The sequence below is a fragment of the Brienomyrus brachyistius genome, chromosome 5, assembly GCF_023856365.1.
Source record: "Brienomyrus brachyistius isolate T26 chromosome 5, BBRACH_0.4, whole genome shotgun sequence".
NCBI lineage: Eukaryota > Metazoa > Chordata > Actinopteri > Osteoglossiformes > Mormyridae > Brienomyrus > Brienomyrus brachyistius.
The window spans coordinates 5,029,618-5,055,310 of record NC_064537.1 but is presented as its reverse complement, the minus strand read 5'-3'; the positions used below and the strand labels follow the sequence as shown (position 1 = coordinate 5,055,310).

Genomic DNA, 25,693 nt, shown 5'->3' with positions numbered 1-25,693 from the left:
TGTGTGAGTGAATGGTGTGTGAGTGTGCCCTGCGATGGGCTGCCCCCCCATCCTGGGTTGTTCCCTGCCTCGTGCCCATTGCTTCCTGGATAGGCTCCGGACCCCCCGCGACCCAATAGGATAAGCGGTTTGGAAAATGGATGGATGGATGGATTCCTGTATTTGGCACGACTGCCTGTCAATATACTGTGGACCAAAGCATGGGGTTGTAGACATAGATTAGGTTTTAAGGCTGGGATTGGGCCTTTCCTAACCCGTGACATAGAGAAGTGTGATCCCTGCCCTGCCCAGATGTGAGTTGTGGTGCCCATCTTGTGCGGTAATGCGGTATATGGGGTATATGGGGTGACACGGTATAGATACTTAAACCAGCACGTTTAAGCAAGAGCTCAGGGCTCATTACCCATCTGTATAACATCCCATGCATGTTCACGGTCAAGTGTAATTTAATAAAGTGCTCACAGTGGAACGATAATAGTTAATTAGTACCTAATACGTAGGCCTATTAAGAAAGTAAAAATTAAGGCTCACATAATGATCCGAATGTACAGCCGACATTACAGTAATGTAGGTGTATTCTGTATTCTGCATGTAAAATATTTTGCTTATTAAGCTTGAAGTGATAAAAAAACACATGGTTAGCAGAGTGTGCGCTGCGATGAGTTGGCCGTCCTGGATTATTCTCTACCTTGTGCCAGTAGCCTCCGGGATAGTCTCCAAACTCCCTACGACCTTGAATTGGTTACAGAAAATAGATGGATGGATATTATTAATTTAGTTATATAGGATTATATAAATCTTCTAAAACTTTTTGTCTAGCATGGTGTGTATTAAGATGAGAGATTTCGTGAAAAGTAGAGCTCCACGCCATGTATTAGAACCCCTTAATTTTTAGGGCACCCAGATTTCTTGCCGGTGCGCTTGAGCCTCTCCGATCCCAGAGCGCCTCGGCTTCCTCCCAGGCGGAGCTCGCCCCTCCCCTCTGCCGCTTAAAGCGCTCGGCTCTCGCTCGCCCATAAAGCCCTATTGTCTGTATGGCGACCTGCTAGCTCGCAGTCGGGCATTCCTGTACGTGGAAATTATCGAGTCACGGGCAGACGCCGGTGCGCGATCCGCTCGTCTTTGCAGGGGTACCGATACATTTTCCTGTATGGCCTCGGAAGGATTTTAATTTTTCTCTCTCTCCGCACTGGTCCTTTCCAAGTTATCAAGTCGCACAGATCATTTAAGACTTCGCACTGTAAGTCTCTCTGCAAGATTCAAGCCGGTAAGTCATCTCGCGCATAATAAAACACACTTCGAAGTTCACGGATACCGTGATGCACTGAACTTTATAAGTTAAAAATATTTAACGAGCAGCTGGGTTCAATGCGCTTCGGTATTCGGGGGAAACTTTTCTGCAGAAAAGTTTCAGAAAGAAAGTATTTCCCCAGCGTTTTCCATCATGAAGTGATGTTAAACATACGGGAGTTAATTTAAGTGCATTTTTGCGCCCCATGTAGATATGGTAGGAGTATATGCCTAGAAACATGGTGTGCTTTGTCTCTTCTTATTGCACAATTTGTGTATAACTTAGAAGCCCGTGGGTCGTGGGTGCGGGTAAGTTGCCTCGATCGTACCTTTCCACCGGCTTCTGACTGTTCATCAACCTGGCCGAGATGAACCGACATCAGGATGAAAGGTCTGCGGCGGACGGTGCTGAAGCAGATTTAGGATTAAAGCATTTCTGCACAGTTTTTATTATTAGAAATCCCGCCTGCCGCCGCGCCGCACATTTAAAACAAGACACGTGCCGACTCATCGCGTAATGCATAGAGCACAATTGCGTGATGTCCTGAGATTATCTGATAGATAACAGTACGGAGTCGTCTGGAATACTTCTACAATAAGCAATTTATGAGGCTGCATCCGTATTAAATGTGTGCAAGGGGGACGCGAGCGCGAGTGTGTCATACTAAGCGCAAGTATGGGGTCAGTAAAATAACAGGATTCACTTAATTATGCAATTTAATGTTGTTGGCATATTTTCTAGAGGTTTTATGTCTGAGGTACTTGTTATTAATCTGTTATGGCTGATTTATCGGACCAGGGCACGCATAATTTTTAAGAGGAAAAATATAAAATTCCTGTCAGTTTGATAGCAGTTGATGAATATGCAAGCACTCTCTCGGTATAAAGAAGTGCTAATAGATGACCTCGATAGATGGCCTGAATTCCCCGAGGCTGCGCTGAATTAAAACGGGACGGCCGTGACCCGTGTTAAATGCGGAGTGACGCTCAGCCCCAGGCGTCGCGGACCCTATGCTCTGCAAATCCTCCTTAAACAAATAAACGGAGATTTACACGGGGGAAACAGCGGTCAAATTTAAGTATATTTAACTATTCAGATTTATAGCATATAGTGACGTCTATAATATGCCAATAAAATGTGTCTATCAAACCCAAGGTAATAAAAAAAAATCTTTATAGCGGAGTATTTCCGCTATTCGTGGAAAATTAATAAAACGTATCCCAAATCCTAGGCATAGATATTTGAATTGTGGAGCCCTGATTTGCATTCCTTATGAAAAAGGAAGAAAAAATAATATATTTGCAAGTTTAATAGACAAGCAACTCTAATTGATTAAAAGATGGATGCATGGTTGGATATATGGATGGAAAAGAAAATTTGTAAACCACAAATCTACTCTCTACAAAGAAAAATAAAAAAAAGTAACATCCGTATCAGCATATGTACATTTCATCCACAAGGTCATGCAGTCTTGGAAACAGAATGCATTGAATATGTCAGGAAAGAAATGAAGAAATGTCTGACATTGTAGTAGCGTGATCTAACGAGATGCAGGAATATCAAGTGCCTGTAGGTGGCGCCATGTTTAAGTAGCCAGATCACAGGTCCTGATCGGAGGAGACCTGAGATGCCTGAACAAACTGCAGATATACCTCTAAATACTGTAGAAAATGAGGCAGTTTTCTATAAGAAAACTAAGACACCTAAGTAAATGTAGATAGACAGATCTGATAAGCTAGTAACATAATGATAGAATAGAATAGAATAGAATAGAATAAACCTTTATTATCCCACGAATGAGAAATTTAGGTGTTACAGAGCTCTTGCACAAAAACGTAATATAGAACAATAGGAGCAGGTAGATACACAAAGATATAAATACAAATGTACAAAAAGTTTTGGAATAAATAAAGATGTACAGAGATATGTACAAAATGTACAGAGATATGTACACAAGTGCGGGGGTGGGGTGGGGTGTGAATGATCCTGGTTACAGCATGTGATATGTCAGTTAAACATATATGAGTAAAAAATACTCACGCTAAACTGTTATAATGTCTGACAGCCGCTGGTAGGAATGACCTGCGGTAGCGCTCCTTCCTACACTGTGGGTGTAGAAGTCTATTGCTGAATGAGCTGCTCAGAGCTCGTACAGTCTCGTACAGATGGAACGGTCTGCTGCGTTCCATGATGTTCCCGTAAGCATGCCGGAGATATTGCAAGCACAGGTAATGGGAATTCTGGGTAATTCTGCGATGGCAACAAAAAGCGGGAAGCCTGCCAAAGAGGAAGATTAATAAGAGTTTGGAAGGGTTTAGGTTTGGCTAACCGGCGAGCTGGAAATGAGTTCTGTGTGTGTGTGTGTGGGGGGGGGGGGTGTTGGTGAGTTGAACAGGGGCATCAAGATGGTTAACAGGCCTGAAATTAGTAGGTGGAGAAATGGGTGCAATGACTGTAAACAGAGAGAGGAAACACAGGAAACACACTGTGACCAGGCCCTCCAGCGTTAGTTACTGTTTTATAGACGCTGGCTACCGGACCCTTCTGCATAGCTGCCCCTTCTCGGAGAGCAGGGCTACAGGACTCGCTCCTGTTTGGTCCCCATTAAGGAATTGGAGCCTGCTTTCCTTAAGAGCTCCCAGAGTTCATCCTGTCAACAGCCCTGGTACAGTTTGGTAATCGAGATGTTGATTGTGATTATTTTGCCCATTTTTCCGGATGCAGAGGGTGTTTGCATGCATGTACATGTGTGGCTATTAAAATGTGGTGTTTATAACTGTGAAAAAGGGAGGGCCTTGTTTTGAAACTCTGTTGTGACATAGTTCTGCATTCAGCCAAAGAGTTTGTTTATGAAGAAAGAATCGCATTCAGAAGATGGACAATAACAGACGCATTGCTCTCTCTTTGCGTCTGACATTAGACGTCTGCCTTCTGGTTATAAATAAATTGCGACCGTTTCTCAGGCGGCGTCAGACCACCAGCAGTTGAGGCCGGTGTCTAAGGCGGAGTTGGTGACGTTTACTCTCACGTCTGTTTGTTGGACAGCCAGGGTTTGGTTATTAAATGCGCTGAATGACATGTTGGCCTGCGACGTTGTCAGTGTTCAAAATGACATGCAACGGTTGCATTTACTGTTTTAATTTCCAGCTGCACTTCCCTAAAAATGAGTGAGGAACCTCCTGCTCCGCGTCGCTGATTTCAAAGCTTCCAGCAGAGTCCCCGGGGTCTATTTGACCTCTGATGCTTCTCCTGAGGCACCTTGCGGACCTGACCTGGCTTCTTATTTTCTGCAGTTTTTAATGCATCTGCAGGTGTCGTTATTGCGAGCTGCCTGGGCTGTTATGTATTATGTCAGAACACTTCGGGATGTCAAATCCTTTCGCGCCACTGAGGAAAATGCAGCTTTATGACCACATCTATTATCTAAGATGCCTTTCCAGTTGGTCATGAAGTCTAAAGACCTTCTGGAAAGTTCTGGACCATCAGTCAGGTGGCCGGAAGAGTTGCACAAAGACATGACTGGGCCCCTTAAAATTTTTACAATATAGGCTCCTCTTCCGCAAACCAAAGTTCTTCCTTACAGGTGACCCTCTTAAATCCTGTGTCCAGCAGAATTATAATATATGTAATGTTACTGCTGGGCCCTACAGCAAGGCCTGTATCCCCAATAACCCCCCCCTAAGAACTCTCCCAGTATATCCAGGGGTGCTGGAAAGATGGAGGACCCTGATCTCTGACCCCAGGAGTATGATGGGATATGTGACGATTGAATTTCATAGTACATACTCCCTTTACAATGACAATAAAACCAATGTCTTCATACCTTTGGGTTTGTTTTGCGTGTTTTATAGTTACTGAGAGGGTTTTGCATGGTGTTACAGTGCGGCAGTGTAACATTGTGTATTGCTTCACTGTTTTTGTAACACAGCAGTGTCGCACTGTCTGTTTTTGTTTGTCACACTGTGTTTAAGTGCTACAGTGAGTAATGCAGTGGCAGTGCTCCACTTCCAGGCTCCAGGCCCTGCGTGGCCCTGGGGCTGAACTTTCTGTGTGGGCCTGTTTCTGTTGGCACCAGAAGAAGCTAGCTTGGGCTCCACAAACGATACTGTTTTGCAAGAGCAGCGGGGGATATCATGCTATACCCGGGCACACACACACACACACACACACGTAGGGTATACCTATCCTTATGAAGGGAAAAATGCTAACGCTAACTATGACAACCTTAACTCCCACCCTGCCCTAACCATAACCATAAGTAACCAAGCAAAATACAAGAGATTTTGCATTTTTAACTTTTTCATAGCAGTCACTGATTTGTATAAAATAGAGTTTTCCCTTATGGGGACATTGTGTCCCCATAAGGATAGGAATACCTGCTCACATACACACACACACACACACACACACACACACACACAGAGGCAGGTCAGCTATATGATTGTTGTGAGTCAACTTGGATCCTTCATACTGGCTTTGAGAAAGACCTAGAACCACAGAGTAGGTCAGGTGCTGTCCTGTTCAGTGACTTCTAGAATGACCTAGATCCATGCAGTGTTGTATCAGCTACCATTTAGAATCCCTACTGGGTTCTAGAAAGATCCAAAGCCACAGAGCATCAACTTCTGTTCTCTGCACTGGGTTCTCAAAGGACCCAGTACCACAGTGTTGAGTCGGTAAGTGACCACACTTCCCCGTTGCAGAACCTAAGTAGAATCTGAGGTTCTGCAGTGTCGTTTTTGAATATGCAAGAACGCAAGTATGACAGTTCACAGTAAAATATCTCACCATTTGCTGGGCCCAAAGGTTATGATGGTGAATCCCAGATGGTTACTAGTTTGAAACCTTCCCGTAGTGATGTGCATCACCTAAATTTCATTTATGAATGGCAAAAAAAAAATTAATGAACTAAAGTGTTCAATAAACAATTCAACAAAAATATATTGCTGGCGTACTTCGAGTTAAAGACATTGAGTTAATGTTTATAGTTTCTTTCTTTACCTTCTTTAAATGAGTAGCGTTTTAGACAGTGAGATGACAGAATTTTCTAGACATGAAGCATAGAAGCAGAAGTTTGGGTGGGTGGGTGTGTGAGTGAGTGCAGGACATGCCTGTGGGTGCTGACATGCCCTTACCTCTGAAACCCCCCCCATCCAACCCCATGTGATGAGGCCATGTCCAGGTGCTTGGAGTTAACCTGCACCCGGTTTCCTAAGCACACCTCTGGGATGCAAAACCAAATAAATCTCCAGGCTTCAAAAAGAGAAGCAGCAGAGAAGTTTTAGAGAGAAACCTTCCGCTCTCTCTTCCAGGCCAGATGCAGGAAGGGTGGTCGCAGCCAAATGATTCACTCAGAGGCGGCACTTCAGAGCGATGAAAAAATGCACCCCCCCCGTACCATGGAAAGAAACTCAATTCCCAGTTACTTCGGTCATCAAGCTCATGACAGCAGTTCCCAAACATACTTACTGCTCCCACATCTGCGCGATTCATTTCTCTATTCTGCTCTCTATTATTATTATTATTATAAATAAAGATGTGAAGAATAAGAAAAATAGGAAGAACCAAGAGTTATTCAAAGTTTTCTTTATTTTTTCAGAAGTATGTATTTTACTGGAGGTTTTATGGTAAAAATCAAAGGGAAACATCACAGCTCCTTAACCCACAGGATCTACATCTCACCCATTAACCACCCATGCACCTTCTCTCTGACGTCACGCCGGTCCAGTCAGACCGTGTGCGAGGGCCACATCCATTTAGGGTCAAGCATAACAAGTGGATGGAATGCTCTGTGCAGCGTGCGCTGCTGGCCGAGGAGTGCAGGGGTGTGTGTGCTCTGTCATACCGAACTGGGCCAGTGCACTGCGACCTCCTCTGTCAGGCATCACAGGGTCAGCGTCCAGCACCCAGGGCTGTTAAAGAGCCCAGACAGCACCGATGTCAGACACGGGGGCATGTGGACGCGCTCAGACACTCGGGACACATAGAAAGATACTTTTTTGTGCTTTTCTAGTGATTTTTTTCTCTGCCTAAAACATTTCCAGTCCCAGTTTTGGAAAGTTCTCTTTGGTCCAGAGGCCCACGTTCATATCTTTGTCTGTTTTCGTTTTCAAGAATTTCAAGAAATTCAAATCTGCACCCGCCCTCCGAGTTTCAGCTAAAATAGCTAAAATATCAAAGAGAAATGACACCAAATGGTGTTGGAAAAAATTCCCTCAAGCTTCATCTGCCAGGAGCCCAGTCCTGCCCAGCGGCAAGCGTGTGATCAGAGAGCTGCTTCAGAATATTTACGCCAAATCCTGCCCCCACGTTAGCTATCTGCTCTGCTCCCTGGGAGGGGGCTGCAGGACAGGCATGGGGTAAGGAATGGACGGGGGGTAGCATATTTTCTTTACCACATTTGGTTACTATGTCAGGTTGGGTAATACTCCAATTCCAGAACCTGATTCTCTCCTGGGATTAATGTGACCTCAGAACAATAGTGTTAGCATATCAGTGTTTTTGTGCATGTGTGTTGGTTCCTGTGTGTGTGTGTGTGTGTGTGTGTGTGTGGGTGGTGTCAGGCCTTCACCACACACAGGTTAGAATTTAAGGAGCTTTATAACTGAGATTCAACACTAAGGTACCTGTGACTTCATGAAAATCCACCCAAGTCTGATTCAGCAGCACAGTTGGCCTCCGATGGATTTTACAAAACAATGGACAGTGGTGATATCTTTTCCAGAGTTGTCTTTTTTTCAGAGTTACGCTTCAGCCAAGCAGAATCATTTAGGTGTGTCTCTGTATAATTTCCCCACTGGCCAATTTTAACAGCCCGTCCAGGGTACATGCGGGGTTTGGGTGAGAGCAGGGCTCGGGAAGCCTGCTGCTGGATGAGATGTGCACTCTGAGGTACCGGGGTCCAAATCAGACATTCCAGTGCATATAAAGAGGCTTTCCTTCCAAAAACAGCCTGAAAGTCTGTAACGTCCTATTTCATTTCGGGGAAGAAGGAAAGGCTTAGAAGTTAAAGGCCGAGGGCGTGACATTTCTTTGAGGAATAAAACCGATTAGGCCCATTCTTTCTGTCTAGAACATTCTGGCTGTATAAGTGCTCATGTGACCTACAAACAGATCAGCCAGTTCCAAAGAGGTTCATGCAAAATACTCTCACAGCACTAGGTTGAAGTTTTAATCTCCAAGAATGATTGCAGATTGATTGTGAAGGAAATGACTCGGTCTCACTAGTTACCCTTGAATCTCTAAGTTCTTCGCTGATGAACCGGCTAGTATTTCTGAGAAAGCTCATCTCGCTTCTGTTATTGGATCTGGGACTGCGGCGATATCGTCTTCTCGAAGAGTAAGTTGTGTTACCTTGCCGTGGTGTATGCCAATCGATAAAACCATATCAACAAATAAATATCCTCTATGAGGTTTCGCAGTCTTTTGATCTTGTACTCGCCACTGTTATATCAGTTGAATGCAGCACAGGTGTCTTGTGGAAGCTAGCTGGAAATGTTCTCTCTTCTGATCTCTGCTCCAGCCTTTCATTGGGGATTTGGGTTGGTTTGAGGTTCTGAATGAGCTGTTACTTTGGAGCCCGGATTTGTGTGTTTGCTTTTAAGCGCAACGTGCTCTGTACAAACACTTAGACATAAGTCATTGTCAGCAGATTCTGTGTTGATTCTTCTGGAAAGGCTTGGCTTTTAAATTTCATAAATGGGACTTCTCTTTTGTTCAAAGCAGTCCCTCTGGCATACAGGCTTCGCGGTCAAGCGGCATCATCTCGCACTCTGGAATTTTGCCTCAAATCCAGCCCCCTATCCACAGGGTTGTTTAGGGAGCCGTCGTCTTCAGGCCTGAGATATCTGGGAGATGCTCTCCTGTCTGGCTCATTATCCAACTGACACATGTTCTGAGACTGAGGCTAACAGAGATGCCAGAACTGGTCCGAGTGCTCTGCTGAAAAGCACAAGCTGGAGAGCAATTAAAAAGAGATGGGAGAGAGGTGTACAGGATGAGAGAACCGGCTTCTTCTTTCAGACGCTGAGAGGGAGCTCGCTTGCAGATGTCACGGAAGCTCAAAGGGTCTCCTTAGTCGTTCTGTAAACTTTCTGCAGATAAATGCAGAGAAAGGAAGGTGCCAAACGGTTGGGCGGTTAGTGGTCCATTCTCTTGGGTTCCTTGCGTATACTGGGTTGTCCTTAAGCCTCCCTCCCATGTACATTTTCATCAGTGATAAACACATGAAGGAGTTGTTTCGCTTTAAAAAGGAGACAGTTTACACAAACCCTTCGGGGCTGGCCGAAGGGGCCCTGAGCCTCGTGTAGACCTTTAAACAGATCCTTCGGTTCTGGCTCGTTAGCCTCGCGGCTCCTGACACCAATGCTGATTGATTGATTTCCTCTAAAGAGGAAAGAGCACTGAATGGAGGGGGGTCACGCTGGATGTTGTCTGTCCACAGGCCTCAGAGCTGATCTACATAAACCATCACCCTCTTTCTATGGCTGCCCCATGGCTCCCAGGTCTCAGAGGTGTTGTGAGCACTTTGAGAACCGTGCTGGAGAATTTAGCCCATATGCCTCCATCCATCTCCATCCGTCTGTTACCTCTCTTTCTCTTTCTCTCTCCCAGTTCTGCTCTCATTTCCCTTAATCCCTTTTAAGTCAGGAGTTAGGTTAAGTCAGGAGTGACATGTTGTGATTTGGATCCATGGAAAACTGTTGAGCTTCAATGAGCACCACACAAGCACAAATGTTTTTGTGCACATTGCGTTTGTTCGAACGATGCCAGCGAATCGGTCAACAGGCAGCATTTAAACAAAAAGGGATGTGATCCTTTGAAGCTGCTTCTTGCAAGCTGTCGTCTCAGTGCACGCCTTCATGCTGCCAGGTCATGTGACAGTCTCTAAACACCGATCTCCAGACGACACAAGGCGACGTTATGGCTTTCTTCATTTGTTTGAATCTTTCTGCCAAGAGTATTTACGTTTCGCTTAAATGCCTGTAAATTGTAAATAAGCAGGTGACTAAGCAAACAGAAATAAAAAAAATTGCCAGAAATTAATCAATGTTTACCCACTTGTTGCTCACTTGCCTGCATGGAGGCCAGTACACACAGACGCACAGACACATACAAACACACACATACACACACACAGACGTGCGTATGTGTACCCAAACATTGTGGCTCAGCGTTTGTAGACTACCAAGTCCCTCCCAAGCTTGTCTTCCGAGAGTCGTCTTTCCAAACAATGACAAAAAACCTCCATTCAAGTCTAATAGGCCCAGCCACCTTTGGCGATAGCAATGTCTGAAATGCGAATGACTGATTTACTCAAACAGGTGGGAGGATGTAGACAGATTTTATTTTATTTGTTCAAGACTAAGTCCACCAGATAAAAGCAGTTAATGTCCAGCTGAGGTCCAGCTTTACTGCTGGATAGAACTTCCCCACCGGTTCTTGTCCTGAACAAACGTTGTTGAAAAAAGGCTGCTCACTTCTGCTGGAGGAAAATGCAAAACCGATGGATTTCAGAGCAAAGTACTGATGGTTGGGAACCTATTGGGAAGGTTACAGGGCCCAGCTGTTGTCCTGGGCTTCAAGGGACGGAAGAATCACTTTGGAAAAGGAGGGTTGATTTGGACCCACATTACTCTTGTCAGACGTAAAGAATATACTGATTTCATGCAGTCGACAGTTCAGTTGGATTTGCACATTAAAGAGTGAAAAGGTTCCTTCCGTATTTTGATGCCGCCGTTTTTCCTGGTGCCAGACTGGGCATGTCGAAGCTGCGGAGAGGACGTGTTGATGAGACTGGTTTCAGAATGGGTTTTATTTTTGGCATTTAAACCTGACCTTTTCTCAGGTTCTTGGTGACAGCTGCAATGCCGCGCCCAGAGCTGAAGTGACATGCCTATTGCATTATGTCCCAAGTTGCCAAATGGTTAAATGCCAAATGTTCACTGTTGTATTTGCTAAAATAGACAAGAGTTTAGACATTCGTCCCAGCAAAATATGATCTCAGGTCTTAAGTACAATTTTGTCTGTTTGTACCAGTGGATAATGTAATCTTAAGTCAGAGTAATATATACACAAAGTATTGTACACAGAGAGTACTGTTCACATGGAAACAGGTGTGGGGTTAGGGTCAGCAAACTGAATGAGTATAAATTATAGCCAGATGACTTACTGAATTATCCAAACAGAAGGTTGCTGGGTCAAGTCTCAGTAGGGACTTAACTGAGGTACCATTAACCAAGAAACACCACTTTTGAATCACTCCAGTAAAACATACAGCTGTACAATTCGAACAAAAAATATTAATGTTCTTTACATATATGTGAGTCGAGTAACAGAGATATAAATGTGAGTTATAAATCATAGATCCCTACGTGTTAACATCTGCCACAAACCGATTTAATGTGTCTGTTTCAACAATGAGTAATGAGTCATATCTAGCAGTGTGTTTTAGCTACTTGGGGGATAAGTGTGTCTGTTGTTTTTCCATTTGCTGACACTTCCCTCCGAGTTTGGCGCCTGACTCCCGTAAGATATGCCAGAGCTCTGCGTGGAGATGAGCTGTCTTTAGTTTAAGCTCAGAGACTAATAAGCGAAATGCTCAAGGGCTGACTTGACAGGTAAGAAGGAGAGAGAGAGAGAGAGAGAGAGCGCAAGATGGAGCGAGAGATGAAGAGAGAGATAAAGGCTGTTTGATCCGCATGCCTTCTGGTGAGAAATGTCGGTTCTGTCCTGGGGATGGAAACTCCAGGTGTATTAATTTGTTTGTTATTTTGGAACAGAATAACTTAGTTGTTGCAAAATATACTGCAGTGTATTTTGGGAGGTGGGGGGAGGAGTCTTATGCAAGCAAAATGACAGTCACTGCATGCAGTGCGCCAGGACACACGTGCACAAACACACACTCTCTGTTTAATTAAACACTGCCTCTGTGCCAATTCTGCAGTGAAACAGTCAGGACACAAACATGCACACGCGCAGCTCCAAACATTACACACACGTACGCACGCTCACACACACATGTCGGGTAAACATATCTTTATGGGGACCACTCATTCAAAAATGCTAATGCTGACTATGACAACCTCAACCCCCACCCAGCCCTAACCTTAACCATAAGTAACCAAACAGTGAGACTTTTGGCATTTTTTGGTTACATTCCCAGATCTTAGTGAGGACCTGAAAAATCTGATCATTTGATCTCTACAATGTAATATAAACCTAATCCACTGCTTCAAACACTGCACACGCACACACACACACACACACAGCTCCAAACACTGCATGCACACACACACAGCTCCAAACACTGCACACGCATACACACACAGCTCCAAACACTGCATGCACACACACACAGCTCCAAACACTGCACACGCACACACAGCTCCAAACACTGCATGCACACACACACACACAAACACAGACACACACACTCACACAGCTCCAAACACTTTATGCACACACACACAGCTCCAAACACTGCATGCACACACACACACACACAGCTCCAAACACTGCATGCACACACACACACACACAGCTCCAAACACTGCATACACACACACACAGCTCCAAACACTGCATGCACACACAAACACACACACACACACACACACACACACAGCTCCAAACACTGCATGCACACACACACACACACACACACACACACAGCTCCAAACACTGCACGCACACACACACGCACACACACAGCTCCAAACACTGCACGCACACACACACACACACACACAGCTCTGCTTTCTCTGGAAGTATTAGCAGATCCCTTTCGCCATCGCAGACTCGGCTCCACCTTTCATTGGTGTCAGCACATTTTTTTCTCACTGTGCCTTGTAAACTTGCAGAGGCGCCCCCACCTTACCCCCCCACCTTACCCTCCCCCCCCCCCAGAACAGCACGTTTCAAACTGCACCCACCCCGACACTAAGGCCTCCCAGTGCCAGACCCCAAGACAGGGCGTCCAGGCTGCCTTAGAGCCGTGCTCATCATGGCAGGTGAGAGCAGACAGGGCGGGGGGGGGTGGGGGCCTCTTCAGCGAGGGCCCCATCACCTGACAGGTTAAATCCCCAAAAAGGATTCAGATTAGCCCCGCTATTGTAGAAGACCAAGGGCGTAGCTGCAAATTCTAGGCCCCCTGACAAAATGTTACCCGCTAAGTCCCTCAGGACTAAACAATACATTTTGGTGCCCCTATAAAATGCCACCCCCCACTAAATCTGCCAGGGTCTCCATGCCCCTCTAATGCCCCTTTAGGAGGCTTACCTGTTTTTTTTATCCAACACACGATATGCTATGATATCTTAATCGGCTACTGTAATTACTAATTACCGCAATTACCGTAACGTACCTTCCCGGGGGTGCAGCGACTCCCTTCCTGGGAGGTGAGCGAGCTGCCCTTCTCACTACCATCCCAACCCTCTGTCGCTTGGTCTCCTGTTCTAATTAACAGGGAGGCCTGACGTTAAAGTCTCTGCAGTGCAGACAGCGTAAATTCACCTGCAGCGACGCCCCACTGACACGGTCAGACCCGTTGGTCCCGTTTCTCACCTGGAGTCTTTGTGCTCGCACACGTTGTGCTGATGTCGTCCATTTATGTTGAACAATTCATGTTGACATCTTGAAAAATGAATTTCATCGTTTTTTTTTTTTTTTTTGTCAGTCTTATTTTTTTTTAATACAGGCGGTCTCCTGTTTGCTTGTTCAGGGTGTTCAGGGTGTTCAGGGTGTACGTGGGCATGCGGGTGTCTGTCGTCACATGTCAGTTTCTGACGGAGTTCCTCCGCGCTTTTCCATGAACAGCCATTTTTGTGACAATGCACCGAACTCCACGTGTGCGCGTTCGGCGAAAGGCCGCACACAAACTCCATGATCTGGTCGACATTCCGGCCTCTCCCCTTCCCACCGTTTACGGCGGTCCTGCCCCTACATGCTCGCTGCCCTGCTTGGGACAGGGGCACTGGGGTGGCTTTCACCTTTCCTAACAGTTTAGATTTTGCCTCCAGGCGTGCAAAGCCTGCAGAATGAGGGGCTTAACAGGCGAATTGCAACAAGCCTAGAGCATGACTACACCGGGGGGGGGGGCATCTTTTAATGGGCCCACTCAGTAAGTTCATGGAAGGGGTGTGACCACTCTAGGGCTCTCCATCCTCTCTCTGCATCCTTCGAAGGACGCGGTCTCTGTAGCCTTTGTCGGCTGCGTCCTAAGAAAGGTTTGCGAGATGAATCCTGGGATCTCGACAAAAGACGAACGCATTTCTAGGCTGCATTTGAAAGGGCTTTTGAAACGTGACGGCCTTGTCGTGCATTTAGTCTTCGAATGCAGTGTCAGAAGGATGCAGTCCCCGAATTCACTTGAAAGCAGAAGTTTACGTACACGTCAGAAAAAACACAAAGACGTTTCCTTTTCTCTCATTGTCGAGCGTTAAATCAGAGCGAACCTCTGTTTTAGGGCAGTTAGGGTCACCAGCATTTTTTGAATTTGTTAAATGTCAGAATAAAGAGAGAGATCATTTTATTTTTTTGTTTTTATTACTTTCATCAAAGTCAAAAATTTACATGCACTCTTTTAGTATTTGGTAGTGTTGCCTTGAAACTGTTTGGTAACGTTTTGGGTTTCCTTCCACAAGCTTCTCACAGTAGTTTGCTGGAATTCTGGCCCATTCCTGGTGTCAGAACTGGTGTTGCTGGGTCAGGTTTGTAGGCCTTCATGCTCACACTCGCCTTTTCAGTGCTGCTGCCCATAAATTTTCTGTAGGATTGAGGTTAGGGCTTTGTGATGGCCACTCCAGTACCTTCACTTTGTTGTCCTTAAGCCACTAATTTGGAGGTTTGCTTGGGGCCATTGTCCATCTGTTAGACCCATTTGTGCTTGAGCTTTAACTTCCTGGCTGATGTCTTCCGATGTTTCTTCAATATATCCACATAATTTTCGTTTCTCGTGCTGCCATCCGTCCTGTGAAGTGCACCTCCTCTTGCAGCAAAGCAGCCCCACAGCATGATGCTGCCACCCCCCCGTACCTCACAGGTGGGATGTTGTTCTCAGGCTTGCAAGCTTCACCCTTTTCCCCTCCAAATATATTGCTCGTCATTATGGCCAAACAGTTCAATTTTAGTTCCATCAGGCCGTAGGACATGTCTCCAAAAAACAAGATTCTCGCGTGCAAACTGCAGTCTGGTTTCTTATGGTGGGTTTGAAGCAATGCCTATATCCTCACTGAGCGGCCTTTCAGCTCATGTTGGTACAGGACTCGTGTTACTGTGGATAATGATACTATCCTACCAGTTTAAGCCAGCATCTTCTCAAGGTCTTTTGCTGTTGTCCCGGTGTTGATTTGTACATTTCGCCTCGTGATGTTTATACTTGCATATTATTGTTTGAACGGACGAACATGGGACCTTCAGGCATCTGGAAATTGTACCTAAGGAGGGGCCAGACCCACAAATCTTTTCCTGATGTCTCGGTTGATTTCTCTTGATGTCATTCTTATGATGTCATGATGTCCCAGAACGAGGCTCTGTGTTTCAGGTGCGCCTTAAAATGCATCCACAGGTGTGCCACCAATTAACTCAAATGGTGTCAATTAACCTATCAGAAGCTTCTAAAGCTCAGACTGGAATCATCTGGAATTTTCTATGTTGTTTAAAGACATAACAAACTTAGTGCATGTAAACTTCTGACTTTGATGAAAGTAATACAAAAAAACATTCAACAAATACAAACATTTTTGGTGATCCTAACTGACATAAAACAAACAGTTTACTCTGATTTGTGTGACAGTGCGTCTTTTTCTGAAGTGTATGTAAACGTCTGATTTCAGCTGTAGCTAGTGTATCTTTTATCCCCCTTGTTTGAGGTTGGGGGGTGTTAGAGCTGCTCGGCACACTGCAAACTTTTGTGTTATATTTTGTCTTTGAACTTAATTGCTGCAATAAACAGCCATCTGTGCAAAACCAAAAAAAAAAAAAAATCTTTTGTTCTGTTATTTTGTCCCTTACAATTGGGCCCCTGTGTGCAGTGGCCACCGCTGACTGTGTGATGATGTCTCACAGACGGTAGGGAGTGCGTAGAGTGATCTCGGTGGCATTCTGCTAAATCAGAAGTTGATTTACCAAACTACCCAAAAAAAAATAAAATGACCAAACCCAGCTCATTAAAAACTGCAGTTCCGAGTTCCGATGGCCTCTTTCATGTCCCAAACTACAGGCTGTAAGCGTACGCAGCACCCCCATTCTACTTTTACATGCCCCTTACACCTGCCCCCCAGCAGTAAATCTCAAATAAAGAGTCCTTCTGGTGAGGCTCCGCACCAGCGATTGGGTCCCACTGCATGTTCGACATGCGGCTGTTTCAAAGAGCCAATAATGAAGGAACAAAGGCAAAAAAAAATGGTTCATCAACACAAAGAGATAAAACGACGGTCTCTGCTGAGCCCCTGGATGTGGCCCACGAGCTTCTTCTTGTGGTGACATTGTGGTCGTGCCAGAGGGAATGTTTGCACAAGTAGAACCGGTCTCTTCCACAACAAAGACTGAGTGTAAATGTGTGTCCCAGATGGAGGATGTCATTGGGACTGGGGAGGGCCTCATACTTTTCCTTGTCTCCCTCTCTTCTCTAGCCATCTCTTCCTAATAAGACATGATATTGTTTAATGCTCTTCTGGGCCAATCAGAGTGAATCACTATCATGCAAGGAGAGAATTTAAAGAAACAGTGTCCAAAACACAGCCTTCGATAGTGACACACAGTCACTCCGTCCAAAACACAGCCTTCGATAGTGACACACAGTCACTCCGTCCGAAACACAGCCTTCGATAGTGACACACAGTCACTCCGTCCGAAACACAGCCTTCGATAGTGACACACAGTCAATCCGTCCAAAACACAGCCTTCGATAGTGACACACAGTCACTGCGTCCAAATCACAGCCTTCGATAGTGACACACAGTCACTCCGTCCAAATCACAGCCTTCGATAGTGACACACAGTCACTGCGTCCAAAACACAGCCTTCGATAGTGACACACAGTCACTCCGTCCAAATCACAGCCTTCGATAGTGACACACAGTCACTGCGTCCAAATCACAGCCTTCGATAGTGAAACACAGTCACTCCGTCCAAATCACAGCCTTCGATAGTGACACACAGTCACTGCGTCCAAATCACAGCTTTCGATAATGACACGCAGTCACTCCGTCCAAGGCACAGCTTTCTACAGTGACACAGTGACTTGTGCTAACACAGGCTCAGGAGCACCCAGGATCTGATGGTTCAGCTGACAAATAAGTGCTATACAGGCCTGCTTGATCTGAAACACAGCCAAACTGAATGTGATACAGGTAGAGACCTCCTGCAGCTAGAGGCAAAAACAGGCACACAGATAAGCCGCCTTTGTTATCTCTGGAGCTCTCTTACTCTTCCTGCCTCTCATCCCTGTCTTCAGTCTTGTCACTCAGTATCTCGTCACTCAGTACTGCAGTTGACGCAAATGTGACAGGGAGACGTTGCCCTGCTGCATTCTGGGTAACAGGCTCCAGCTATGGTCTGGAAGGTGCTGACTGGGGGGATGGTGCAAGAAGGGCTCTAGTTCCGCTCCTTTCTAGAACAGTCTCCCACAGTTCCCATGATCCCCGAGTTGCGACGAGAACCCTCAGGAGAGCCGCTGTATTGCAACACTCCACGTTCTCGCAGCAGGAATCGCATTATTCTGTCGTTTCACAGACGTCTTCATTGCAGGCAACAACACAGAAACTCCCATTTCTCTTACCCACCTTATGCCAATCTGGTGATTCAGAAGTTGGTGCTGTCTGCCCATTGGCTCAAGTTTGTTTGAAATGACCTGGGTTACACCTGCTTCCAGTTACTACAACACATCCACTTTTTGGAAATAATATCGAGACAGACAGGCAGAAACTGGGCATGCCTGTGGAGCGTGCAGGCGACCCCACGCTGAGACCTGTGGGCCCTCAGATCAAAGGACCCAGTGAGTCTCTCTGTGTTTAGACAGCGGCAGCGACACAAAAAGGGAGATTTGGAAGCCGGAGCTCAGCTGAGGTTGAACGGTCGGATACTCGACCAACTCGTCTGACAGATCTGGCAGGGAGGCCCTAAGTCTGATGCCAGAGCTTTTCACTGGGGGCGGGATGGGGGGCGGGGGGAGAGTGGCGGCCCAAGTGAAACAGAATGGTTTTTAACTCGGTACCAACGCTGTACAGTTAATTTAACTGTTAATTTCCCTCATAATAGGTATATACTATATGGACCAAAGTATTGGGACACCTGACCATTTCACCTACAGGAACTTCTATGACATCTAATAACATCTCATTCTAAATCCCAAGCCGTCAATATGCAGTTATAACAGCTGCAACTCTTCTGTTTAGGCTTTCCACAAGATTTTGTGGGAATTTTTGCCCATTCATCCAGAAGAGCATTTATGAGGTCAGGCCCTGATGTTGGACGTGAAGACCTGGCTCACAATCTTCATTTAGTTAATCCAAAAGGTCTTAGATGGGGTTGCGATCAGGCCAGTCGAGTTCTTGCGCACCAAACTCGCCCAACCATGCCTTTGTGGACGTTGCTTCATGCAATGAGGCACAGTCGTGTTGGAACAGGAAGACTCCATCCCCAAACTGTTTCCACAAAGTGGGAAGCATTGAATTGTCCAAAATGTCTTGGCATGCTGAAGCATTAAGAGTTCCCTTCACTGGAACTAAGAGGCCTACCCCAATCCCTGAAATACAACCCCACACCATTATCTCTCCTCCACCAAACTTCACAGTTGGCACAGTGCAGTCAGGCAGGTAACGTTCTTCTGGCATCCGGCAAACCCCAGACTCATCCATTAGACTTCCAGACAAAAGCGTCATTCATCACACCACAGAACATGCCTCCACTGCTCCAGAGTCCAGTGGCAGGGTGCTTGCACCACTCCATCCAACACTTGGCGTTGCACGTGGTGATGTCAGACTTGCACGCGGCTGCTTGGCCATGGAAGCCCAATGCATGAAACTCTCAGCACACAGTTTTTGTGTTGGGGTTAATGCCAGAGCAAGTTTGGATCTCTGCAGTTACTGAGTCAACAGAATATCGATGACTATTATGCACTCTGCCTGTGACAGGGCTCTGTTACCTTACGTGGTCTGACACTTCGTGGCTGAGTCTCTGTTGTTCCTAAACGCTTCAACTTTGCATTAATACCACTTGCAGTTGACCGTGAAGTATCTAGCAGGGAAGAAGTTTCACGAACTGACTAACTGCAAAGATGGCATCCTGTGACAGTATCACACTTAAATTCACTGTGCTCTTATCAGCGACCCATTCTTTCACAGATGTTTATAGACCTGATTGCATGTCTGCGTGCTTGATTTTATACACCTGTGGCAATGGGTCTGAATGAAACGCCTGAATTCAGACTGATTGAGGCGCGTCCCAGTACCTTTGTTCATATAGTGTATAAAATATAACATAGGTATATTATTATTATTATTATTCCTTTAATAGTTTAATTTTGCTTTTGGACGTCAATGTGCTGGCATTTCTGATGCCTGATGGGAAGATTGGAGACAGGTGTACAATGTTAACAATATTAAGACAAGGTGTAGGAAGGGAAGGGAGATACTGGTAGATGAATGTATTGTGATCATAGCATGCAACAGAGATATTTGTATTTTAACAGCTCTATCTAAGTATTAGGTAGTTAAGGCTGATGGGTCTGGAGTTTTTGAGCTCTGTAGGGGGGATGACAAGGAACTCAGTATCATGACATTGATCTGCCTGCAATTTGCATTGGGTGTCCTGACATTTGTAGGCCTGTGGTCTGTGTGTTGTCTCATTTTAAAGGGGTTTAACCATTGTGGCATGGCACAATGTGCTGTCTGTATTTCTGATGGTTTGAGTGATAACGATGGGGCTGTATGTTGTAGGGTCCTACTGTGGAGTTTTTAGCCTGATATTATAATGAAGAGTTTTATGGGGAGATGTTTCAGGGTGTGTGATTTGGGGGTGTAGGGTAGCCCTGGAGAGGAATCTGTAGCCTGTGGGGTTGGGGCTGTGGTCCTTGAGTATCCTGGAGCTGGGTTTGGTGTTTTCGGGTATATAGCAGAGCCTGTCAAACACTAAGCTACATAACCCTATAACCTAATGGGTCGAGGAACTACCCACTACCCCTTTCATGAATTTTTTTATTATTTTGTCCAGACCCTCACCAACCCAAAATGTTAAAGTGCCTTCTGAGGGTCTGCTCACAACCCTTCCCTAACCAGCATACAGTACAGTTACCTTGGAAGTGTGACCCTGGAAAATCTGGCTCTCATTCTTCTCCAGCATTGCATATGTCCCCCAGTGTATGTGACATGACTGAGTTCAGAAGGCTCTTGGGTGCTTTTTTGTGGTCGTCAGCATACGTACCCTGAGAACAACACACACGAGCCAACAGCTGCAGGCCGGGAGAGAAACTCTTTGATTTTAAAGCGTTTAACAGTTCTCACTGTGGATTAACTAAGAACAGGTCTGGTGAACTGGTTTATAAGAGTGCCTAACGAGCTTAAGACTAACACGTTGCCAGTCAGGTTTCAGGAGTGTCTCTGCTATATTTAATGTGAACTGCTGGGTATAATGAACCTATTGGGTATAACCTAACATCTCTTGTTTTTATTCGGGCATTTCCAAAAGCAGCCAGCACCTATGGACTTCTTGCTAGATCAGTTCATGAGTTTGAAGTCTTAGACTGCAGCATGAATTTCTCCACACATTCTCTCCTGCAGATCAGTAACGATTAATGTTTAACATATTGCTTTCTTCATTACCTGCAGGGTCTGGTGCTGAATTCACCATGGATATGATCTGCTCTTGGCACCTGCCCTTTTCCCTTGTCCTACTCTTCACACAACTCGCACCTGCACTTGGTGGCAAGTGTCCAGAAGGTTGCTTCTGCTCCAACTCAATCTTCTGCACCCAGCGCCAGTCCTCCTCTGTGCCTCAGGATCTGCCTGCCACCACCAAGCACCTCTACCTCTTCAGGAACGGCATTGAAGCCCTGAGCCCGAAGGAATTTTCAGGACTGACCCAGCTGGTCATGCTTGACCTGAGTCAGAACAAACTGTCGGAGCTTCCAGATGAAGCATTCAAGCCACTCGCTAGCCTGCGCAATCTGGATCTCTCCTCGAACCAGATCACCCACATCACCCAAGATAGCTTCTCGGGGCTGGTCCTGCTGGAACGGCTGTACCTCTACGGCAACCGCATTCAGAGCATCCACCCTGCAGCATTCCAGGACTTAGAACAGCTGCTGGAGCTGAAGCTTCAGGAGAACTTGCTGACCTCAGTGCCTGAGCTGCGGCTGCCTATGCTGCTCCTGCTGGACCTGAGCTTCAACCACATTCCTCTGGGGGACACTCACCTCAACACGCCGCACCTGGAGTCTCTGAAACTTGCGGGAATGGGTCTAAGTAGCCTGGACAAGGAGTTCCTTGGAGGCCTGACGAACTTGCGTGAGCTGGACTTATCCAAAAACCAGCTGAGCACCGTGCCCCAGGCCGTAAGTGCAGCCCAAGACCTTACCCGACTCAGCCTAGCCTCCAACCCTCTGACTCAGCTGTTACGAGAAGACCTCCAAAAGCTGAATGCCCTCAAGGAATTAGATGTCAGTGGCCTCAAGCTGCAGGGATTTCCTGAGGGTTTCCCAGAGCTATTCCCCCACCTGGTGCAGCTGACAGCAGCTGAGAACCCCTTCAACTGCGTTTGCAGCCTATCCTGGTTGCCTGGCTGGCTGAAAGCGCAGGATGTGACCCTGAAACACCCAGAGGAGACGCGCTGCCACTTCCCGCCACGAAACGCCGGCAAGGAGCTGCATCAGCTGGAGCACACGGATTTCGGTTGTCCCGTCACCACCCCTGCAGCCCCCATCACTAGCAGCACCTCCGAGGTCCTGCCCTCTACCTCTCCACCCGTCACGATGCCTGCCATACCGCTTGCTAATCTGACCAATGGCCCCTTCACCGAGAAGGACAACAAACCCCTGTCCTCAGCTGAGACCTCATCAAGCAAAGACATGGTGGAGGCCACTGATAAGCCTCTGTGCTCTGATGGTGACATCTGTAGGGTAGACCAGCAGTCAAGCCTCGAGTGTGACTGCCCGCCAGGAGCCTTGGGGCCCTGCTGCATGAACGAGGAGGCTCCGCTTGCCCCGGAAGAGACTACAGCTAACCCCGAGCCTGACATTGTCCCGCGGGAGGTAACCGCCACCACGATCCAACTAGACCTCCAACGTTACGTGGCGATACGGCCCTACATCCGGGGCGTCCGTATCACCTACCGTAACCTCTCTGGGCCAGACCGGCGGCCCGTACAGCTAAACTTCCCTACCTCCTATGTGAAGTACACCCTGCGTGGGCTAAGGCCCAACTCCACATACTCCATATGCGTCAGTCCCCATGGCGAGCCCAGCGAAGGGGATGCAAGGTCGTGTACAGAAGCCAGCACCAGCGGTGCCCCCCAGTCCGTGCTCTCTGAGCAGCAGGCAGAGAAGGGCCATCTGACCACCGTCCTTGGTGCCACACTGGCTGCTCTGCTCGTCTTGCTGCTGGTGGCAGTCATCGCTGGTACCATTTGCCACTTGCAGAGGAGAAGGGGTAAGGGACAAGGGGACCCTGATTTAGGCGAGGCCCTTCCCCTGGAGCTGGGGGGGGTGAAGGCCTGTGTTGACAATGGAGAACTGCTGCAGAAGCAGCCTGAGAACTCAGCCTCCCTTGGCCTGAGTATCGGGGATTATGAGGGTCCCCTTTCACTGGGACAATGCCCAGGTAGCAACAACACTGCCACCTTGAAGCCTTCTTACTTCTGACATGTCAGTCAGTCCTCCCTCCTCTGGGTGGCAGCAGTCAGTGACTGAAAACCTAAAAGATATATACAGTCGAGCGCAGATCGAAGTGCAAATTTTAATGCCTCCTAAAACGCAAATTTGAAGTGCCTTCATTTCGTTTTTATTTTTGTATTGCTCTTTGTATGTAAACTCGATTGTTTCAATCAGATGCTGGACTACAATGGCTTGGCACGTTATTTTGGACGCATGCCTAGACCTGCACTTGCCTTTGACAGGGGTCAGAGGGCACTGGGAAGCTGGAGATGGAGTTGCAGGGAAGCGAGAGCGCGTCTTCCTGCAGTCTGTTCCCGCCTGCTCCACCGGGGGAGCCTCACAGTGAAACGGGTCGCGCTCCCCTCCCGCCGGGCCTGACTCACTGATGCCGAGACGGGGATGTTGCTTTATCAGGAGGAATGGAGCTGCCAGAAAAGTCCGAGGAGCCGGACAAAGACGGGGGGGAGCTGACTTATCGCACAATTTGTTTTGGCTGTGGCGCCATGTTCCTCCCTAAAGGCCGGGGTTTGCATTTCTGTTGCTGTTGTTCCGATGAAATCTCAGCAACCCCCACCTTCCCCCAAAACCCCCCTGCTGACTATTTAGGAAACATCGCAGCCTTTCATCCTCGAACATGAAGATACTGTTGCTCTTTGGAAGCTTTAATACATGTAGTTCAGACTGTACCTGTAACGCCGTGCCTATTCCTCATTCCATGATTGCTTCCTGAAGACCGGTTTTAATTACTTCCAGAACGTTCCAGCCGAATTCGAGGCCAGTCTCCTTCCACCACTTGTTTGATTAACAGATGGTGACACATAGTAGGGACCTCAGCCGAGGCCTGGACTTCGCATGACCCCGCATGTTAGCTGCGAGATGCCTTTTGTTGATATGCCCCCCGGCAAATTTCAGCTATACTTCGGCTCTTGCCTGTCCGCAGCTGACCAGACTGTGAAACGTTCAGACACAGAGCTAAGTGCACTTCCTGTCTAGAAAGTCAGACTCGGATGTTGTGCAGGATGTTGGAATAGTCAAGCATATACCCACACTGACACAAACACCCACATGTAGATGGACAGGAATACATACATGCATATTGTTTCAGCTGTATCAGAGAAGAAAGATTTCTTATAAGGCTTGTTACTGGTTTTGTTGGATTTAAACATCTTAAAGTAGGTCATTACTCCACAGGAGGCACTTCAGGATGGGAAGAATATCCGTCGTCTGTTTGCCATTTTCTGTTAATATATTTTCTCTTCGGCCATTTGGCAGACACCTTTATCCAGAGTTGGATAAAAAAAAAAAAAAGCACCTTTAATGCCCGTTAGACAGCTGGATATTTGTCTTGTTCTAGAGTACAAGAGTATTACCCTTCCTGAGATCTAAAGTTCTGGTCCATTGGAGATCAAGATCTCACGACTCCTAAGACAGTCGACAGTAGAACAGTGAGGGTCGTCAGGAAGTTTTCGATTTATTCATAATGCGTGTTACAGTCATAATGCTGTGCAAACGTCTTAGGCAGTCAAAGAAGATGATGTGAAAATGATCTTCATCTTACGGGAGCACGTCTGCCAGAGTGTGCTGGCGTGAGCCGCTGGAAAACCTTTCCTAAGGTCTCACCCCCTTATTTGTAGTGACAGTCCAATACATCCATGTGTTCTGTCACTCGACCACTAGCACACACCCTCATGAAGTTAAACTTAAACTTAAGCAACACATGGAATGGGTGGGGTGGCCCTGAGGAGAGGTTTGGGAACCGAAGCGGTGCTCATCTAGCCGTCCAACTAGATATCAGTAACTTTTTGGAAAACAGAAGCAAATCTTGTTAGTTTTTATGTGCACTCATAATTTGCATATATTCAAATATATATTTCTTTTCTGGCCAAATATGCACGTACTACCCAGGTAAATAGCTTTAAATATTTTCTTCGACTGCCTGAGTTTCTACACAGTACTGTGGCAGATCTGATAGCGCCATGTATCACGGAGCTGAATGAGTTCCTCTGGCGTCTCATTCGCCATGAAGAAGTGTTGGCACTGGCACAGCGGGCAGAGGATGTCTGACAAAGCCTGAAGGGGGGCATTTTCTGGGCCTTTTCCTGGAACTGATCTCCATTGAGTTCTTCTGGTGGTTAGGCCTCTAATCACAAAGCAGTTTCTTTGACGGTCACTGGCATTTTGAAGGAGCGTGCAAAATTTCACACCGCTGTGTGTTGGCCGTCCGGTTTCGCTGCTTTCGTTTGTCCCTCTTAGACAATCGCAGCACTGCAAAACCCTTAAAATGATCACAGGTACTAAGCAGCAGAGCCAAACGCTGAACTGGAATTGATGGCTTCATGCAAATCAAGGGACTGAAAATATTAAAAATATTTTCAATATGATTTAATTTTCCCTGTTTATTTAGGGAATCTCTGTCTTTCTGTCTCACTTGTTTTGCTTTTTCAATGTGTACTTATTTGTATAAAAAACTTTGATGCTTTTTGTTACAAAAAAGGAGTAATAAAAAAATAGTCATTGAAAAAAAGTTCTTGTTT

At 46.5% G+C, this 25,693-nt stretch overlaps 1 protein-coding gene and 1 long non-coding RNA gene across 3 annotated transcripts; one reads left to right on the top strand and one right to left on the bottom strand.

Annotated features, from left to right (window-relative positions):
• The first annotated feature begins 1,008 nt into the window (after positions 1–1,008).
• On the top strand, positions 1,009–25,693 carry LOC125742427 (vasorin-like). 2 transcript variants are annotated; one of them, XM_049014413.1, is made up of 2 exons: positions 1,009–1,267; positions 21,118–25,692. In XM_049014413.1, exon 2 carries the CDS (start codon positions 21,138–21,140, stop codon positions 23,145–23,147), a length of 2,010 nt encoding a protein of 669 aa, XP_048870370.1. In that variant the 5' UTR covers positions 1,009–1,267; positions 21,118–21,137; the 3' UTR covers positions 23,148–25,692. The 2 variants fall into 2 exon arrangements, with proteins under 2 accessions (XP_048870370.1, XP_048870369.1); XM_049014412.1 differs by lacking the exon at positions 1,009–1,267 and adding an exon at positions 13,224–13,302 and having other exon boundaries at positions 21,118–25,693.
• LOC125742428 (uncharacterized) lies at positions 10,623–14,421 on the bottom strand. Its single transcript, XR_007398102.1, has 2 exons — positions 13,656–14,421; positions 10,623–11,061 (listed from the first exon to the last, which is right to left on the bottom strand). It is a non-coding gene; the product is annotated as an uncharacterized LOC125742428 (long non-coding RNA).